Source organism: Hemitrygon akajei, chromosome 7 (assembly GCF_048418815.1).
Source record: "Hemitrygon akajei chromosome 7, sHemAka1.3, whole genome shotgun sequence".
Classification (NCBI taxonomy): domain Eukaryota; kingdom Metazoa; phylum Chordata; class Chondrichthyes; order Myliobatiformes; family Dasyatidae; genus Hemitrygon; species Hemitrygon akajei.
This window is the reverse complement of record NC_133130.1, coordinates 95,487,251-95,506,044: the sequence shown is the minus strand read 5'-3', so window position 1 is coordinate 95,506,044 and position 18,794 is coordinate 95,487,251. Positions and strand designations below refer to the sequence as shown.

The 18,794-nt window shown below is 40.6% G+C and overlaps 1 protein-coding gene across 1 annotated transcript in view; it reads left to right on the top strand.

The window, feature by feature from the left end:
- The window catches only part of apmap (adipocyte plasma membrane associated protein), a 32,998-nt gene extending 15,851 nt beyond the window's left edge, over nt 1-17,147 (top strand). The window contains exons 4-9 of the mRNA XM_073051484.1: nt 1,585-1,677; nt 1,937-2,053; nt 4,052-4,226; nt 11,631-11,765; nt 13,390-13,582; nt 15,192-17,147. Coding sequence (XP_072907585.1) covers nt 1,585-1,677; nt 1,937-2,053; nt 4,052-4,226; nt 11,631-11,765; nt 13,390-13,582; nt 15,192-15,401 — 923 coding nt within the window. The 3' untranslated portion in view covers nt 15,402-17,147. The remainder of the gene's footprint in view (nt 1-1,584; nt 1,678-1,936; nt 2,054-4,051; nt 4,227-11,630; nt 11,766-13,389; nt 13,583-15,191) is intronic.
- The last annotated feature ends 1,647 nt before the right edge of the window (nt 17,148-18,794 follow it).

Sequence of the window (18,794 nt, the reverse complement as noted above, 5' to 3'; positions counted from 1 at the left end):
CTTGTACAAACTTGCACTTGTTAAATGTAGGATATTTTTAAAAATGAAGATGAGGATAGAAAGCCCATATCTTAATTGTGACTCATTAATTGATGTTCTCACATCCTTATTGGTTTGAATCCTATTCAAAGACTGTGTACACACTTATGCAGACACTGGAGTTGCAAACTGTCTAATGCATGAGTTAAAACCATAAGATATAGGAGCAGAATGAGGCCATTTGCCCCATTGAGTTTGCTCCGCTATTTCATCGTGGCTAATCCATTTTCCTTCTCAGCCCCAATCTCCTACCTTCATCCAGTATCCCTTCATGCCCTGACCAATTAAGAATATATCAACCTCTGCATGTAAAGACTTGGCCTCCACAGCCTCTATTCTGAGACTGTGTCCTTTTGACCTAGGCTCTACCACCATAGGAAACAGCCACTCATTTGAGGCCTTTCAACATTTGATAGGTTTCAATGAGGTCATCCCTCATTCTTGTGAATTTCATTGAGTACAGGCCCAGAGTCATCAAATGCACTTCATATGACAAGCCATTCAATCCTGGAATAATTTATGTGAACCTCCTTTGAACACTCTCCAGTGTCAGCACATGCTTTCCAAGATGAGGGGTCCAAAACTACTCATAATACTCCAAGTGAGGCCTCGCCAGTGCTTTATAAAACCTCAACATTACATCCTTGCTTTTATATTCTAGTCCTCTTGAAATAAATGCTAATATTGCATTTGCCTTCCTCACTGCTGACTCAACTTGCAAATTAACCTGTAGGGAACCTTGCACAAGGACTCCCAAGTCCCTTTGCGCCTCAAATTTTTGAATTTTCTCTCCATTTAGAAAACAGTCTACCACTTTATTTTTTCTACCGAAGTGCATGACCATAGACTTCCCAGACACTATATTCCATCTGCAATTTCTTTGTCCGTTCTCTTAATTTGTCTAAGTCCTTCTGTAGCCTCTCTATTTCATCAAAACTACCAACTCCTCCACCTATCTTCGTATTGTCTGCAAACTTTGCAACAAAGCCGTCAATTCTATCATCCAAGTCATTGACCTATAAGGTAAAAAGCAGTCCCAATGCAGACCTCTTTGTAACACTGCTAGTCAACAGCAGTCAACCAGAAAATGCTCCTTTTACTCCCATTCTTTGCCTCCTGCCAATCAGTCACTGCTATTATCCGTGGTAGTGTCTTTCCTGTAATACGATTGGCTCTTAAATTGTTAAGCCCTACCTAACTATGCCAGTTGATATAAAAATTCCTTAGGCAAAATTTGAAAAGTTCACTTATTCTTGGTTGACTAAGACAGTAATTTGTTTTCTAGCCAAAAACACTCTTGGAAGATTATCTAGTTGTGATCACTTTGCTTCTTGTGAGAACTTTTTGGAATATGAACGGGCAGCAAAGCTTTCTCTACACTTTAAAAGTGCATAATTACTTATAAATAACTTTAGGACTTCCAAGGACGTGAAAAATATACAATGCATGCTTTCTGTTTCTGAAAAATTAAAGCTGAGAATTTGATCCAGCTTGTTTTTCTAGGATACTATTCAGTGAACTGAATTCTATGTGGGATTTCTGCAGATGTGATATTCACTGGAACAGCTGACGGCCAGATTCTGAAAATAAGTGATGGAAAAATACAGACCCTGGCAAGAATTGGCAAACTACCTTGTGGTAAGATTTTCTTGATATGACATACAGATAGATTTTTAGATATTTCTGAAGTAACATCATCTTTAGCAAGATACTTTGTTTGAACATACATGTAAATTCCAAGTCTTAAATGTTAAGGTGATTTATATAATTACAATTTGCTTTTCACATGGTACATTAGTTTTTTAAAACTCTTTCTTCTATACCCTTGCTGCTACTTTGGCTTCTAATTGACATGCACCCATTCTTGACATTACTGGTATCTATGTCTTGCACCTAGGATCATGGGAAGATGAACCAACATGTGGAAGACCTTTGGGCATCCGACTTGGTCCAAATGGCACTCTGTTTGTGGCAGATGCTTACTATGGGCTATTTGAAGTTAATCCAGTCACAGGTAGACTATTTACTGTCAATATAACTGAACATAAAATTGCAAGTCCAACACAATGTTATATACATACAGGTATGCATCTTGTTTACTGTCTTTACTCTAGAGATTAGCCTATGTACTTTGAAAAACAAATGAGATGAGGTGCCTGTATTTTTTTTATCATGATGCATGCCAACACCTTTCTTTTCAGATTGAGAATTACATGTTTCCTTTCCATTTCTGTGGGTCCTCAGGTGACTGAAGGCAATGTGGGACTGAAATTCCCTCACAAATGAGGCAGTTAAATGGTGGGTTGTTTGAGGTGGTGCATTCTTTCTGCTATTTATGCTGGGAGGCTGTCTCAATGCCATCTCAGATGTTCCTTATTTACTTTGAACAGTTATGGAACAGATTCACAGGAATCAAGTAGGGATGTGGCATATTTCAAGGGGTTCTGAGACCACCTTTGAGTTTTTCAATGACTCTGCCATCCTCATCAGGGATCGAAACATTGGTTATAATCGATACCTGTACCCAGCTGGAAGCCTGGAAGTTGTTTATTTGTTGGAATCCTATATGTTTCTGAAATCCAGTGTCATCATGTGAAAGGAAATGCCCTATAGAGCTGCCTGATGCTGGAGATATTAGTCTACGAGGCGAAGCTGGTACAGCTGAAACTTTGTTACTTAATCCATTTGAGGGGCATAAGAATAGCCAATCTACATTCTTTCCCAGGGAAGGTGAGCTAGGTAGGGAAGGGTAGGGGACATAGGTTTAACAGGAGAGGTGAAAGATTTAAAAGGAACTTGAAGGGCATCTTCAAGCAGAGGGTTGCATGTCTAGAATGAGCCATCTGAGAGTGGTTGAGGTAGGTACAGTACAACATTCAGAAGATACTTGGAAAAGTAGATGATTAGGAGGGATTTGGAACCATACGGGCCAAATGCAAGCATAAGGGACTAATTTGGTGAGCATATTGGTCAGCCTGGATGAACTGGGCTGAAGGGGTCTGTTTCCATGCTCTCTTATGTCTGCAAAGTAGACTCACCAGCCTAGGCTTCCTCAGTTTCTCTCTTTCATCTGGGGAGCAAAGATGAGAGGAGTTCATCATTGATTTTGGAGAGGTGAAGAAGATAAGCCATCGTACCCCTCTATAAATAGGATGAGGGAAGCTGTTAAGCCAACAATGAAAATAAAATGACAGTTTGAATTGCTTGCTTTAACCTTTCAATGTGGAGTCAATAACTAATGAGTTATCTATATACATTTGTCCAATAGAAATCTCTCAAATGAGGATGGAATGAAGGAATATGCAGATTGTCACCATTTCCTCTGAGAGGGTGGTTGTATCACAGGAGGGTCCTTTTGAATTTCTCTTTAGTTCCCCTTGTGTTCCTATCTGAACAGCACACAATCTGGTATAGGTGCAGGGCAGAAATGAGAGTAAGTTGAAAATTCTAGAAAGTGTTTATAAATGTAACCGATGAATTCCAGTCTTGCTGGCCAGGCTTCCTATCAGTACTACATTGGAACTGAGTTAATTTTAGATCTGAGATACAAAATGAATGATGATATAGTTCAAAACATTAAAGTCTTGTGGGGTTGGGCATGGAAGAACTTTAAAGGACCTATAATTTAGTTGCTTGGTGTACTGATCTGTTTCTTTTCATAAATTATATTGCATTTCTTTATTTTCCTGTAAATGCCTGCAAGAAAATTAATCTCAAGTTAGAATGTATATGGTGACATATATATGTACTTTGATAATAAATTTACTTTGATTTTGGATTTGATTTTCTGCTATGGGCCTGCAATTCAAGTTTGAATCTTGATCCTGCCACCAGATGGTGCTGAATCAAAATAAAAGGTTGCAGTGCTTGTCAGCTGAAAGGCAATGTACTTTCCGAAGACAAATGATAGGTACATTCTGCCAGCTGTGCGTTACAAGTGAAAACACATGGCCAAAGTTATTTGTTGTTCACTATACTCCTCATTTTGGGTATTGTATAAAACAATTTGCAGGTGAAGTGAAGATGTTGGTCTCTGCCCAGAAAGTTATACAAGGTAAAAGGATGGCATTTGTGAATGACCTCAGCATCACTCAAGATGGTAGAAAGATATATTTTACAGATTCTAGCACCAAATGGCAGAGGAGAGACAACAGATATCTGGTGATGGAGGGTACAGCTGATGGGCGGTGAGTACTTAAAGTTTGTATGAAAGTTTTGTGGCTAATTTGGAATTTTTTCATAGCTAGTTGATTTCAGCACCTGTTTTCTTTTTAGTTCTCTGTCCTGGATGAAGCATCCAGTGGTGTGCATAAACCAGCAAGCATTAGATGTAAGCTCTTTGCATAGTTGCAGTAATCACCAATAAATTGAATTAACTATAATCTGATCCCCAGGTGATCTTTCGTTAGTGGGAAGATGAAATGCCAGAATTTGGACCTAATCTTTCTCCTTTCCCCCACCTCCCAATCTTCATCAACACAGAGATTTGTATTCCATGGGCCAGTGATTGAAACTTGCAACCTTTCAGTATAATTCATTATCACATTAGACATTGTATTTATCAGCTGATGTAGGCAGTTTTGAGTCCACCACCTTCAATCTAAATGTGCTTCCTTTTCTTTCAGACACTTTGCCTGCAAGTGTTGCAGGTTGATGCACTTGCAAATACTGCCAAAAACCTCTGCTTTGAGCTCTACTATGTTTAGTTTCATCCCCTACCTTTGGTTATTGTATGTGTAGACCAGAAACTAGGAAAGCAGCATTCAGCTGGAGTACTCCACCAACTGCATTTTCCCATCTAACTTCCCTGTCTCACACCCTCTGCTTTTGCAGCCTCATTCATTTCTGGTTCTGTTCTTGTAACTATATTTTCTGATTCTGTCTTTCTTTTTTTGCTCTTGGTATTACACCAAGAACCAATGGAAAATGCATTTTGATTTTATTATTTATTAGAATTATTAGCAAATTTATTATAATTAACCTACACAGAAAGACGCCAAATGGTCAGGATAGTTGGCACAAGATTCTTTCTAACTGGTAGTTTTTGTTTGAAGATGGTAACTTTTGAAGGGAAGTGGGGTTGATGTTGTTTACATAGACTTCAGTACAGCCTTTTGACAAGGCCCCATGTAGAAGGTAGGTCCAAAATATTGGAACCCATGGGATTCAAAGAATAATGGTGTTGGGTCCTAAATTGGCTTGGTAACAGAAGGCAGAAAGTAATCCAGGTAACAAATTGGATGTGAATATATGAGATATGTTTATGTTTCTGATTACATGAATTGTTGATAGTGAAGAGAGTAGTCTTGAGATATAATATTAGTCAGTTAGTGTCATGTGAAATTTAGTTTTGTTAATCATGAGGTGATACATTTTGGGGGTAGGTCCCTGGGGAGTACTGAGGAGCAAAGTGACTTTAATATACAAGTCCAGAGGTCTCTGCAGGTGGCAGTGAGATAGACAGGGTGGTGAAGAAGGCATAGAGAGTTGCCTTCATTAGCCAAGGTGTAGAATGTAAAAACAGGGAATCTTGGTGCAACTTTATAAAACATTGAATTTGCAACTTCATAAAATATTGAATGAGCCTTAGCTGAAATATTGCACGCAGCTTCAGTCATCAAACTAACGACACAATAGCAATGGAGAATATGTAAAGGAGAATCACCAGCATGATTCTTGACATAGATGGGTGGGATAGGCTGTTTGTTTTCTGTAGACTAGAAGTTTCTGAAAGGGCACCCTGGTAGGGGTGGAATTGAAATAACACTGCATGGAAACAGATTCTTAGGCCTAACTCGTCCATACTGACCATGGGTGCCCACCAAGCTAGTCCCATTGCCTGCGTTTGCCATGTATTCCTCCTAAACCCCTCACACCCATATACTTAAAGAACTGTCTTTTAAATAGAAACATATGTAAATAGGTGCAGGAGTAGGCCATTCAGCCCTTCGAGCCTGCACCGCCATTCAGTATGATCATGGCTGATCCAATTCAGAACCCTGTACCTGCTTTCTTTCCATACCCCCTGATCCCTTTAGCCACAAGGGCCATATCTAACTCCCTCTTAAATATAGCCAATGAACTAGCCTCAATTGTTTCCTGTGGCAGAGAATTCCACAGATTCACCACTCTCTGTGTGAAGAAGTTTTTCCTCATCTTGGTCCTAAAAGGCTTCCCCTTTTATCCTTAAACTGTGACCCCTTGTTCTGGACTTCCCCAACATCGGGAACAATCTTCCTACATCTAGTCTGTCCAATCCCTTTAGAATTTTATACGTTTCAATAAGATCCCCCCTCAATCTTCTAAATTCCAGTGAGTATAAGCCTAGTCAATCCAGTCTTTCTTCATATGAAAGTCCTGCCATCCCAGGAATCAATCTGGTGAACCTTCTTTGTACTCCCTCTATGGCAAGAATGTCTTTCCTCAGATTAGGGAACCAAAACTGCACACAATACTCCAGGTGTGGTCTCACCAAGGCCTTGTACAACTGCAGTAGAACTTCCCTGCTCCTGTACTCGATTCCTCTTGCTATGAATGCCAACATACCATTCGCCTTTTTCACCGCCTGCTGTACCTGCATGCCGACTTTCAATGAGTGGTGTACAATGACACCCAGGTCCCGTTGCACCTCCCCTTTTCCTAATCGGCCACCATTCAGATAATAATCTATTTTCCTGTTCTTGCCACCAAACTGGATAACCTCACATTTATCCACATTAAATTGCAACTGCCATGAATTTACCCACTCACCTAACCTATCCAAGTCACCCTGCATCCTCTTAGCATCCTCCTCACAGCTAACACTGCCACCCAGCTTCGTGTCATCCGCAAACTTGGAGATGCTGCATTTGATTCCCTCGTCTAAATCATTAATATATATTGTAAACAACTGGGGTCCCAGCACTGAGCCTTGCGGTACCCCACTAGTCACTACCTGCCATTCTGAAAAGGTCCCGTTTATTCCCACTCTTCGCTTCCTGTCTGCCAACCAATTCTCTATCCACATCAATACCATACTCCCAATACCGTGTGCTTTAAGTTTGCACACTAATCTCCTGTGTGGGACCTTGTCAAAAGCCTTTTGAAAATCCAAATATACCACATCCACTGGTTCTCCCCTATCCACTCTACTAGTTACATCCTCAAAAAATTCTATAAGATTCGTCAGACATGATTTTCCTTTCACAAATCCATGCTGACTTTGTCCGATGATTTCACCGCTTTCCAAATGTGCTGTTATCACATCTTTGATAACTGACTCTAGCATTTTCCCCACCACCGATGTCAGGATATAATTCCCCGGTTTCTCTATCCCTCCTTTTTTAAAAAGTGGGGTTACATTAGCCACCCTGTAATCCTCAGGAACTAATCCAGAATCTAAAGAGTTTTGAAAAATTATCACTAATGCATCCACTATTTCTTGGGCTACTTCCTTAAGGACTCTGGGATGCAGACCATCTGGCCCTGGGGATTTATCTGCCTTTAATCCCTTCAATTTACCTAAAACCACTTCCCTACTAACATGTATTTCCCTCAGTTCCTCCATCTCACTAGACCTTCGGTCCCCTACTATTTCCGGAAGATTATTTATGTCCTTCTTAGTGAAGACAGAACCAAAGTAGAGTTATTCAATTGGTCTGTCATGTCCTTGTTCCCCATGATCAATTCACCTGTTTCTAACTGTAAGGGACCTACATTTGTCTTAACCAATCTTTTTCTTTTCACATATCTATAAAGCTTTTACAGTCAGGTTTTACGTTCCCTGCCAGCTTTCTCTCATAATCTTTTTTCCCTTTTCTAATTAAGCCCTTTGTCCTCCTCTGCTGGACTCTGAATTTCTCCCAGTCCTCAGGTGTGCCGCTTTTTCTGGCTAATTTGTATGTTTCTTCTTTGGATTTGATACAATACCTAATTTCCCTTGTCAGCCATGGGTGCACTACCGTCCCTGGTTTATTCTTTTGCTAAACTGGGATGAACAATTTTTGTAGTTCATCCATGCGATCTTTAAATGCTTGCCATTGCATATCCACCGTCAACCCTTTAAGTATCATTTGCCAGTCTATCTTAGCTAATTCACGTCTCATACCTTCAAAGTTACCCTTCTTTAAGTTCAGAACCTTTGTTTCTGAATTAACTATGTCACTCTCCATCTTAATGAAGAATTCCACCATATTATGGTCACTCTTACCCAAGGGGCCTTGTACGACAAGATTGCTAACTAACCCTTCCTCATTGCTCAATACCCAGTCTAGAATGGCCTGCTCTCTAGTTGGTTCCTCGACATGTTGGTTCAGAAAACCATCCCGCATACATTCCAAGAAATCCTCTTCCTCAGCACCCTTAGCAATTTGGTTCACCCAATCTATATGTAGATTGAAGTCACCCATTATAACTGCTGTTCCTTTATTGCACGCATTTCTAATTTCCTGTTTAATGCCATCCCCAACCTCGCTACTACTGTTAGGTGGCCTGTACATAACTTCCACCAGCGTTTTCTGCCCCTTAGTGTTATGCAGCTCTACCCATATCGATTCCACATCCTCCAGGCTAATGCCCTTCCTTTCTATTGCGTTAATCTCCTCTCTAACCAGCAACGCTACCCCACCTCCTTTACTTTCCTGTCTATCCCTCCTGAATATTGAATATCCCTGGATGTTGAGCTCCCATCCTTGGTCACCCTGGAGCCATGTCTCTGTGATTCCAACTATATCATATTCATTAATAACTATCTGCACATTCAATTCATCCACCTTGTTACGAATGCTCCTCGCATTGACACACAAAGCCTTCGGGCTTGTTTTTACAACACTCTTCGCCCTTATACAATTATGTTGAAAAGTGGCCCTTTTTGATTTTTGCCCTGGATTTGCCTGCCTGCCACTTTTACTTTTCACCTTACTACTTTTTGCTTCTACCCTCATTTTACACCACTCTGCACTTGTTCCCATCCCCCTGCCACATTAGTTTAAATCCTCCTGAACAGCAGTAGCAAACGCTCCCCCTAGGACATTGGTTCCAGTCCAGCCCAGGTGCAGACTGTCCTGTTTGTACCGGTCCCACCTCCCCCAGAACTGGTTCCAATGCCCCAGAAATTTGAATCCCTCCCCCTTGCACCATTTTTCAAGCCAGGTATTCATCTGAAATATCCTCCTATTTCTACTCTGACTAGCATGTGGCACTGGTAGTAATCCAGAGACCTTTGTGGTCCTACTTTTTAGTTTATCTCCTAACTCCCTAAATTCACCTTGTAGGACCTCATCCCGTTTTTTTACCTATATCGTTGGTACCTATGTGCACCACGACCACTGGCTGTTCACCCTCCCACTCCAGAATGTCCTGCAGCTGCTCAGAGACATCCTTGATCCTTGCACCAGGGAGGCAACATACCCACCTGGAGTCTCGTTTGCGGCTGCAGAAATGCCTATCTATTCCCCTTACAATCGAATCCCCTATCACTATAGCTCTCCCACTCCTTTTCCTTCCCTCCTGTGCCACAGAGCCACCCATGGCGCCATGAACTCAGCTGAACTATACTGCTTTCCTTCCCCTGATGAGATATCTCCCCCAACAGTATCCAAAACAGTATATCTGTTTAGGAGGGAGATGACCTCAGGGGACTCCTGCCTACTGCTCCGCTGTCTGGTGGCCACCCCTTCCCTTTCTGCCTGTGTAGCCTTTACCTGCAGTGTGGCCAACTCACTGAACATGCTATTCACAACTTTCTCAGCATCGCGGATGCTCCAGTATGAATCCAATCGCAGCTCCAGCCACTCAATGTAGTCTGCCAGAAGCTGCAGCTGGACACATTTCCTGCACACATAGTCGTCAGGGACACTGGAAGTATCCCTGATTTCCCACATGCTGTAGGATGAACAAACCACGGGGCCGATTTCAGCTGTCATAACCTACCCAATACGTTGCCTCAACTTTTGAAACGTTCTCCTTTTAAAGTGACTTACCCGGCCTTACCTCACTTGGAGTGAAGCTTGTCCTCAGCCTCTGCTCGCCGAAGCCTCTGGAGACAAAGCCTTCCTACTCTGTATCCGTTGCCCGCTACAACGTTGCCCGCTCCGTCAAACTGCTCTATTTTAAATATTCCCGCTGCCTCACGGTCCGACTTACACGCGCTTGCGCAGTCGTTCCCCGTTAAACTGCCGAAGAAAATATGTTATTGTTTGTGCTGCAACCATTTCCTCTGGCAGTTTATTCCATATACTCACCACAATCTGAAAAACGATGTTGCTCCTTTAGTCCCTTTCAATTCTTTGACTATATCCTTGAATCTGTATATTCTTCCCTAGGGGAGAAAAGTATGTGTTCACCCTATGTATTCACATCATATCCTAGCCAGTACAACCCCTCCCTATAAAATAGGCCCTTAACACCTGATTGCATCCCGGTAAATATTTTCTGTATTCTTTCCAGTTTAATGATATCTTTAAAACTTATACAAAATTTACCAAGTATAGATAATAATTGGTTAGAAATATTAAGTGAGGAGCAAGAAGTTTAGAAGGGTCCTATGGAGGGATTTTTCAAGAGGGTGTTGGAATATGGAATGCACTGCCTGAGAAGATGTGGAGGTGTGTTCTCACAGCACTTAAGAAATGGTTGGACAAGCACTGAATTGAAAAGGCATTGTAGGTGTAACCCCCTGGGTCGCCTCAGGCTCGCTCAGCTCGTTCTCGTCTAGGGTGAGTAGCCTTCGGCCCCGCCAAACTGGGTAATCAGCTGGTGTGGATGCTGTGTGATGTCCCCGCCTCGCCCAAAAACAGACAGTACACCATATGCGATTAAATGAGTACAATTTATAAAGGTTACTATAACTAAGTGAATAATAACGATACAGAATATATTAAAAAAAATATAGAAAAGGCGCCAAACTTGTCAAAGTCCAAACCACTTCGTGCACAACCGTTGGAGCTCAATTACTGAAGTCTTCTGGCCACCATTCGATCCCCTCCGAACTCCTCGACTCGCAGCTTAGGACCATCCGAAGTGGTCAACCAAGCACATCTAGCTTCATCTCCTCTCCTCGGAGTACCTCCTGGCCTTGGACCCCCGCTTGGGGTCCGTTCCTCGCCCAGCTTACAGCATCACGTCCTCTCTCTCTCAACCCCTCGCGCCGATCTCCCCAAAAGCCCGCCAACAATAGCTTACAGACTCAGAAGAAAGAACAACATTAATCCCAATTGGTTTACAAAGGAATACAATTCTCGTTATCAGTAAATTTTAACCCAAACAAGCTTCCAGCACTCTCTCGCAACAAAGAAGCATTCCTACTTTTAACAAAACAAAGAAACCATTTTGATTACATACACAGTAACAAAGAAAAAGAAGAAATCCCCTAACATAGGCCACAGAAAATTGCTAATAAATGGGCTTTGAAAAAGTGAGTGTGATGGGTGTAATGAGTTGTAAAACTGTCTTTCTAACTCAAAATTGGTCAAATGCACAATTTAGTCATCCCAATTTTGTCTGTGATGCAAGCAGAACAAATAGCCTTATGTGAAAAGTAATGTAGATTTAGCCGTTTACAGTATTTCAAATTGTTAAACTGTTCTTATTGGTGACACCTGTTCTGTTTGCAGATTGATGGAATATGACACAGTAACTGAGCAAGTGGAGGTTCTAATGGATGACCTGAGGTTTGCAAATGGAGTACAGCTCTCCCCTGCTGAGGATTATGTTCTGGTTTCTGAGACCACCATGGCCAGAATTAGAAGGTGGGAAAAAATGATCATGTTTGTGAACAAGATCACTGGATTAGGGTACAATGACATCAAAGGTTCATGGCATTGAACATTATATACTTCACAACACACACAAAATGCTGCGTTCCACCAGCATTTTGTGTGTGTTGCTTGAATTTCCAGCATCTGCAGATTTCCTCGTGTTTGCGTTTTTAAATATACTTCACAACATTTTCTGTCTATCATTGTTAAATTTTTAGGCCAGGTTACTTTTTTTGAAGAGCTGATTCATGGAGGTAGTAACTGGAGCCAAACTGCTTTGGATTTGTCATCTACCCTGCTTTTAGCTTGTTGGCCTAATAAAAATTTCAAAGACATTAATGGATTCAGTGTCTATCGAGTATTGATCTGCTGTAGGTATAAATAGTAATATTTTTATTTCATCAGTTTGACATGTTATCAGCCTTGATGCCTGATAATTTTTCCTTTTCTGTGTTTGTTTTCCATTTGAACTAGACAGTCAAAGGCCAATAGGTCTACCAGGTTTGGGATGCATCATAATGGCTGAAGAACGATGACTAAATATCACTTTCTCCATCTGCTTCTTGAAACAGGCCAAAATCTGGATGAAAAACTTGGGTTCAAAAATATTGGACAAAATGTACTTGGGGGAATTCCTCTGACACTTCCCAATCAATCGAAGCCCACCAGGCAATCAGGATATATTTTTTTAAATTCCATCAATAATCCTTTATTAAGCAAACTCTGATCCTTGTAGCTGGATGGTACAGACATCTTCACACTTCAGTACAAATATCTTTACACTTGCTCTGTTCCATCTCACCCAAGCTGGGTGGGCAGGGTTATATCTATGCTAAACTTTAAATGTAATGACCGATGCAGTCTGAGGATTGCACTGGTGGCAGGCCGCAACTGTCACCATACTTCTGGTGTCAACACCATAAACTCACCAACCCTTCCTGTACATATTTGGAATGTGGGGGAAAACTGGACCACCTAGAGGAAACCCACATAGTCATGGGAAGAACGTACAAACTCCCTACGGTGTCAGGAATCGTACCCCAATTGGTGATCGCTGGTATCGTAAAGTAAATGCGCCAACTGCCATGCTACTGTGCCACCACAATTACACATAAATTGCAAGAAAAGAAACAAATAGAACAAATAAAAACAACATCCATTGTAGTTCAAAGTAGTCAGAGGGTTGCAATACTGAAGTAGGATTTAGTTTCAAGAACTCCATGATTTAAGAAAAGCAGTTGATGGTGTGAAATCTCAGGCTTCTATAATTCTTGCTTGATGGTAGCTGTAAGAAGATGGCATGGCTCAGATGGTGGAGATCTCTGGGCACTGCTCTCTTGAGATGGCATCTCATTAGACACTAATAATGATGGGGAGGGATGTGATAGTCAGCTACTAGCACTTACATTTGAAACATCAAGGAACTGAGGGTTCCAGAGAACTGGCACAGAAAAGTTAAGGCTAGATTTGATCAGTTACGGCAGAGCAAGCTTGAGGTGCCTGGTGGCCTCCTGCTCCTGCTCTTCTTTTCTTATGTTGTGCTGCAAGTTGATTCATTGTTGGCCCTGCTGAGATGGTGCTGTGTACTGATACTTGTATTCTATATCCTTTCCAGGTATCATATCTCTGGACTGAGAAAAGGGGGGCATGACATATTCTTTGACAATCTTCCTGGTCTCCCTGATAATATCCGACCAAGTAGTTCAGGAGGCTATTGGGTAGGCATGTCTGCGCTACGACCTAATCCTGGATTTTCTGTAGTGGATTTCCTCGCTCCTAGGCCTTGGCTTAAGAATTTAATTTTCAAGGTAAGAAATTCATTGGCTAAACTGATTTGCAAAGCGAGTCAATAATAGATCAAGATATTGAAATATGACAAGAAAGCAGCAATGTTATTTCAGTTTGTTATGTTTTAGTAGTGCTATGGAATTTTGTAGTCCATCTTGTTTAAATATTTTGTGTTCTATATGGAAGCCAGTAAAAAGACATCCACTGTCTTTAGAAAAATTCCATTTTGTTTGCTTGCTTGTATCTGCATATTCATTTATACTGCACTTAATTTTATTTGCCAGACCTTGCAAATGATTTATGTGAACTCTTCTTGATCTTGATTTTGATTTTTACTCTATTTAAAACTAAGTGCCTTTTCAGTGCATTGCTTGGATAAATTTAGTGAGGCATATTACTTTAGTTCTGATGGCTTGCAGCCTCCAACAAAATTGCACCCCTGTATGTTAACAGGTGGGCATAGTCCATAACTGTTGATGGCTCTTGGATAATGTATGGTGTGGGATTCAGTGGCAGTTGTTTTTCTTTGAACTTAAGTACCTTTAAATCATCTAACCTTTTCACTTTGAACCATTTTATCCTTTTCCATGAATCTTCCATTGAGTGATTTTCCTCTGAGATAAGGTGTTGGGGTCTGAATGCAGTATTCTTAAGTCACATTTATCTAGAGTTTTGTGCACCTGTAAATTCCTAAATTCTTGATTTCTGTGGTAGCATTCTTGTATTTTGAGGGATATTGTGGATTTGATTCTCACTCTAGTGACTGGAGTATATAAAAAAAACAATTGGTGTAGTATAACAGATTATGCTATGTTGGCCTGAAATCCTGCCTGTTTTCTAAGTTATTTGTGTGCACTCCTCTCAGCACATTTAGACCAGGGTGTTAAACTAATCTGTCACTCTTTCTGGTTAATCTATTAACCCTTTTACCTAATTGGTACCTCTGTACCTTGTTTCACTATTCAGGATTCCTGGAAAATGATTTATGGGCAATGTGTCTTGTTTCTCCCAGTACTGGGCACAATCTTTGGCTAGGGTTAGGTGAATGATGTAGTCTTAATATGACTGCTCTGTCTAGGATGCACATATGTGAATGTTGATCAGACCTGCTCATTCCTGGAGTGTATGGTCTAATTGGTGGTAGAAACCCTGTATAACATCTGATTTTCAATAATTTTGTAAGTGATTTTCATGACCTCAGTACATCTCCAAAAATAATTGAATAACCACTGACTCTGACTGCTTCCAAAGAAGTGATCAGAGTTGTACAAAGTTAAAATAATTGTAAATAATTGTAGTAACAATCAATCTGCTGAGGAACTTTTGGGCTGAAATCCACCCAATTTGTGCTCCAGATTCCCATATCTACAATCTCTTGTCTTCTTGAAATTTGGAAGTATGGCAAGTTAGATAGAGGAAGGTATCATAAAATACAAATAAGCTGAACTGTACTTTCTGCACCTTTTACTTATCTCCCAAGGTGATTGACAATGTAATGTTGTTTAATTTATTTACTGTTTAGATCCACAGCACCAGTATATGAATAAAGCCCTTTGTGAAGGAGATGCCAGTGTCTTTTATTCTCAAATTTCTTGAATGGTTACAGAATCTTTCTTTTTTTGTCTTCAGTTGGTTAGTCAAGAGATGACTATGAAGTTTGTGCCCAAGTATGGCCTCGTACTGGAACTGAATGAGGATGGATCTGTCAGGAGGAGCTTTCATGATCCCCATGGAGTGGTTGTGCCTTCAGTTAGTGAGGCCAATGAGTACAATGGGTATCTGTACCTGGGTTCCTACAACTCCCCTTTCCTCTGTCGGCTGAATATCAATGAGGTTTAACATTCCTTTAACACAGAACAAAATATATCTTTGCTGAAGGTCATTGTGCAGCTGCCAATTTAGACCATCTGCCAGCTGATTTTAAACTAACATATTTGGGAGGGTTGTCCTGCTTTAAAGATCATAAAATGTGTAAGTGTTCTTTATTTAATTTATTTTGTCCTTTTGAAGATTAGACTACTTTTGCTAATTGTTAAAGGCAGATAAAGAGGAAGAGTTCTTGTATTTCTCTGAGCTGATGGGCTTTAAAAATATATTAAAAATGGAATTGTACCTTTTTAAAAAGTAGGCATAGTCAAATGAACTAATTGATGAAATTACCTCATGAACATTGTGGACTTTGGAATATTCTGAAGACCAACTTTTTAAGTAATTCTGCTGCTGAATAATGTTAACTGGTTTTAGACTTGGTTTGATTTTCTTTCAGGGAGGTTACCCTGCAGGTCCTTAAATATGGAGATATTGCAATTAAAAGTAACAACTTGCGTTCAAAATGGTGGCTACAAAAATGAAGGGTAATTGTTGGAAGATGCCTGGTCCTGGTAGTTAACTTTACCTAATTTGCATCTCAGTACATTTTTTTACCTCAAGGCTGGGAGATCATCAACAAATATCAGAGTTCCAGCACTGAACCTCTCGCCCTGCTGCGAGCTGTGGAGCAACCTGTAAGAAAAGTTACCTGATTCAGCTCTGTCTCGTTAACCATTTGGAGAGATGCTGATCTTGTTTAATTGTTTATTTCCCCTTCTGCAGGGGATGTGGTTTTCCTTCAAAATGCTAATCAACATGATGGGGATGGGAGGAAGAATGAGGTGCAGAAGTTAAGACATTTAGTCACATGAGTATTTTCTCAGCTGATCTGTGACCTTTCTCTGTATGTGCCTTTGCCCCAATTCTTTTTTCTCTGTTGCCAACTCATCAGTTCTTTTTAATCATATCAGTCTTTGCCCTTTGAAATTCCAGGGAATACAACCCTTGTGTTACGTAACGGTTGGAATCCAGGTATCATTTCGGTATTCCAAGGTCAACAATTCCTTCCCAGGATGTGATTTCCAGAATTGTCCTTGTGTGATCTAATTAGGGTATGGCATAGCTATGGAGTAATTTCTACCCTCTTGCCAATTGGTAGACCATATTACAAATGTTTAATGGGCTGAATAGTCATTTTTCTTTTCTCCAAACTTTTGCCCACTCATTACCTTCATTATTGTAGCATTCAGCGGCATTTCAGATGGATAAATCTGTCTCCCTCAGATCCCAGATAGTTGGGCAGTTGAATGTTCTAACTTTGCAAGTGATTCAAATTGCTCGCGTAGGCACTATTAGGTCAACGTCAGACCAGCAGCCTTTTCAACAACTATTTTAGAAATAATGCTGAAAATTTTTGAAACTTGAGTCCCTTAAAGTACAGCAGGTCATATGCACAGAAGGATGAATGGAAAGTGAATTGCTGATAATGTATTTAAACTGTGTAAACTATTGTGAAAAGGTTGCCACGTGCACTGTAGATCTGAATTTATTTTGCTTAATTCCATTAATTTCAAAGTTTGTAATTGTATAAATAGCAGGTTAAAGCTCAGAAGTATTCACTAGTTGTATTCCCAAATGATATGAATTGCATTCTCAAGTATGTCTTTCTATGATGGGATGTTACAGAATTGTACTTCTATTTATTCAAATGTTCCAAGCTTGTAAATTTGTAAGAGCATGTTCACTGTACATTGCTCATTAAAATGGTAGACTGAACTGAATGGAGGAGTTTCATTTTTCACCTTTCTGTGTTCATTGGTGTAGAAATACATATAGAGAATTGTCAATATTTGTGCAGAAATATGGTCTGCATTGCACATTTACTGGAATTCTGTACCGAGATCAGGAATTGCGAAGATGCTGTAGTTGGGGAAGGATGTATTTCTGTTCACTTTCAGTCATCTGGCTACACTCAGATTCAGAATGTTAAGTGGGTGAAGTGTTTTCCTTGTAACTGCCCAAGACCACTCTCTCTAGGGCATGGTATCAATGTTACAAGGTAGAAGAGCATTCCCCTACACAATTTCATAGGAGTATTATCTAATCCAGTGTGAAAAAACATTTTTGAGCACAGGAGGTCCATCTGTCCATGCCAACTATATGCAAGAGCAATCCAGCTGATCCTATGCCCCTCCCCCTCTCCCCACAGCCTTGCAACTTTTCAACTAGGTATCAATTGAATTATCCTTTTACAACTTGTGACCTTCAATTCTCCAGATTTAAACCACTGTTTTCATCCTTTTTCACTGTTTTCGCATTAATTTTCATTTACTTTTGCTTCATTATCAGTCACTATCATCCCATATTTTAAAGCCTGATTGGGGTTTCAATGCAAAACAGACTCCACAGATGTTGCTTGAATTCTATCAGTGGTTTGGCTTTTTGCCATCATTCTCTATTCACTAGTTCTAGATAGTTTGAGCAGTGCCCATCTGAAGCCTGAGAAAATGTAGCTCATTCAGGTTTGCCAACTGAGTAAACAAGCCTGTGACTCGCAACAGTTTGGAGCAGTATGGGATTGATTGACAAGAACAAATTAAAGTAAGTCAGGGACAAACAGACTGGCCATTGTTGGAATGGTCAGAGTTAGAATGGAGATTTTGAGGCTTTAACTCTTTGCGGTGGCTTCACCGCAGAATGACTTCAGTCAGAGGAGGCAAAAGGAAAAAGCTTTAGGTAGAGTTTTTTTTCCCCCTCACCTATTGTTCATAGCTTTTTTTTATAGTTGCTCAGTTAGGAACAATAGAGATGCCAGGCAGGTTAGTGGGATGCTCCTCTTGCGGGATGTGGGAAAGCAGGATGACTTTCAGTGTCCCTTACAACCTGTGAAAAGTACATCCAGCTGTAGGTTCTAACACTCTGTTAATGAGTTGGAGCTGGAACTGGATGAACTCCAGATCATTCATGAAGCCAAGGGCGTGAATAATAGGGTACATAGAGCATTGGTTACTTCCAAGGTAAAGGACACAGGAAACCTGGTGACTGGAAGGGGAAATTGGGTTAAACAGCTAGTGCAGAGCATCCCTGTGGCCATCCCCCTCAATATCAGATATACCATTTTGGATACTGTTGGGGGGAAATAGCCTAGCAGAGGAAAGTCACAGTGGTTAGGCCTCTGTCTCTTGTGACATGGAAGGGAAGGGGGCAGAAGAGATGAGCTGTGCTGACAGGGGATTAGTTAGGGGAACAGAAAGATGTTGTGAATGAAAATGAAATTTCTGGATGGTATGTTGCCTCCTGGATGCCAGGATCCAGGATGTCTTGGATCAAGTCCTCAGAATTCTTAAGTGCAAGGGTGAACAGCCAGAGGTTATGGTCTGTGCAGGTACCAAGAACACAGGTAGGAAGAGTGACTAGGTTCTG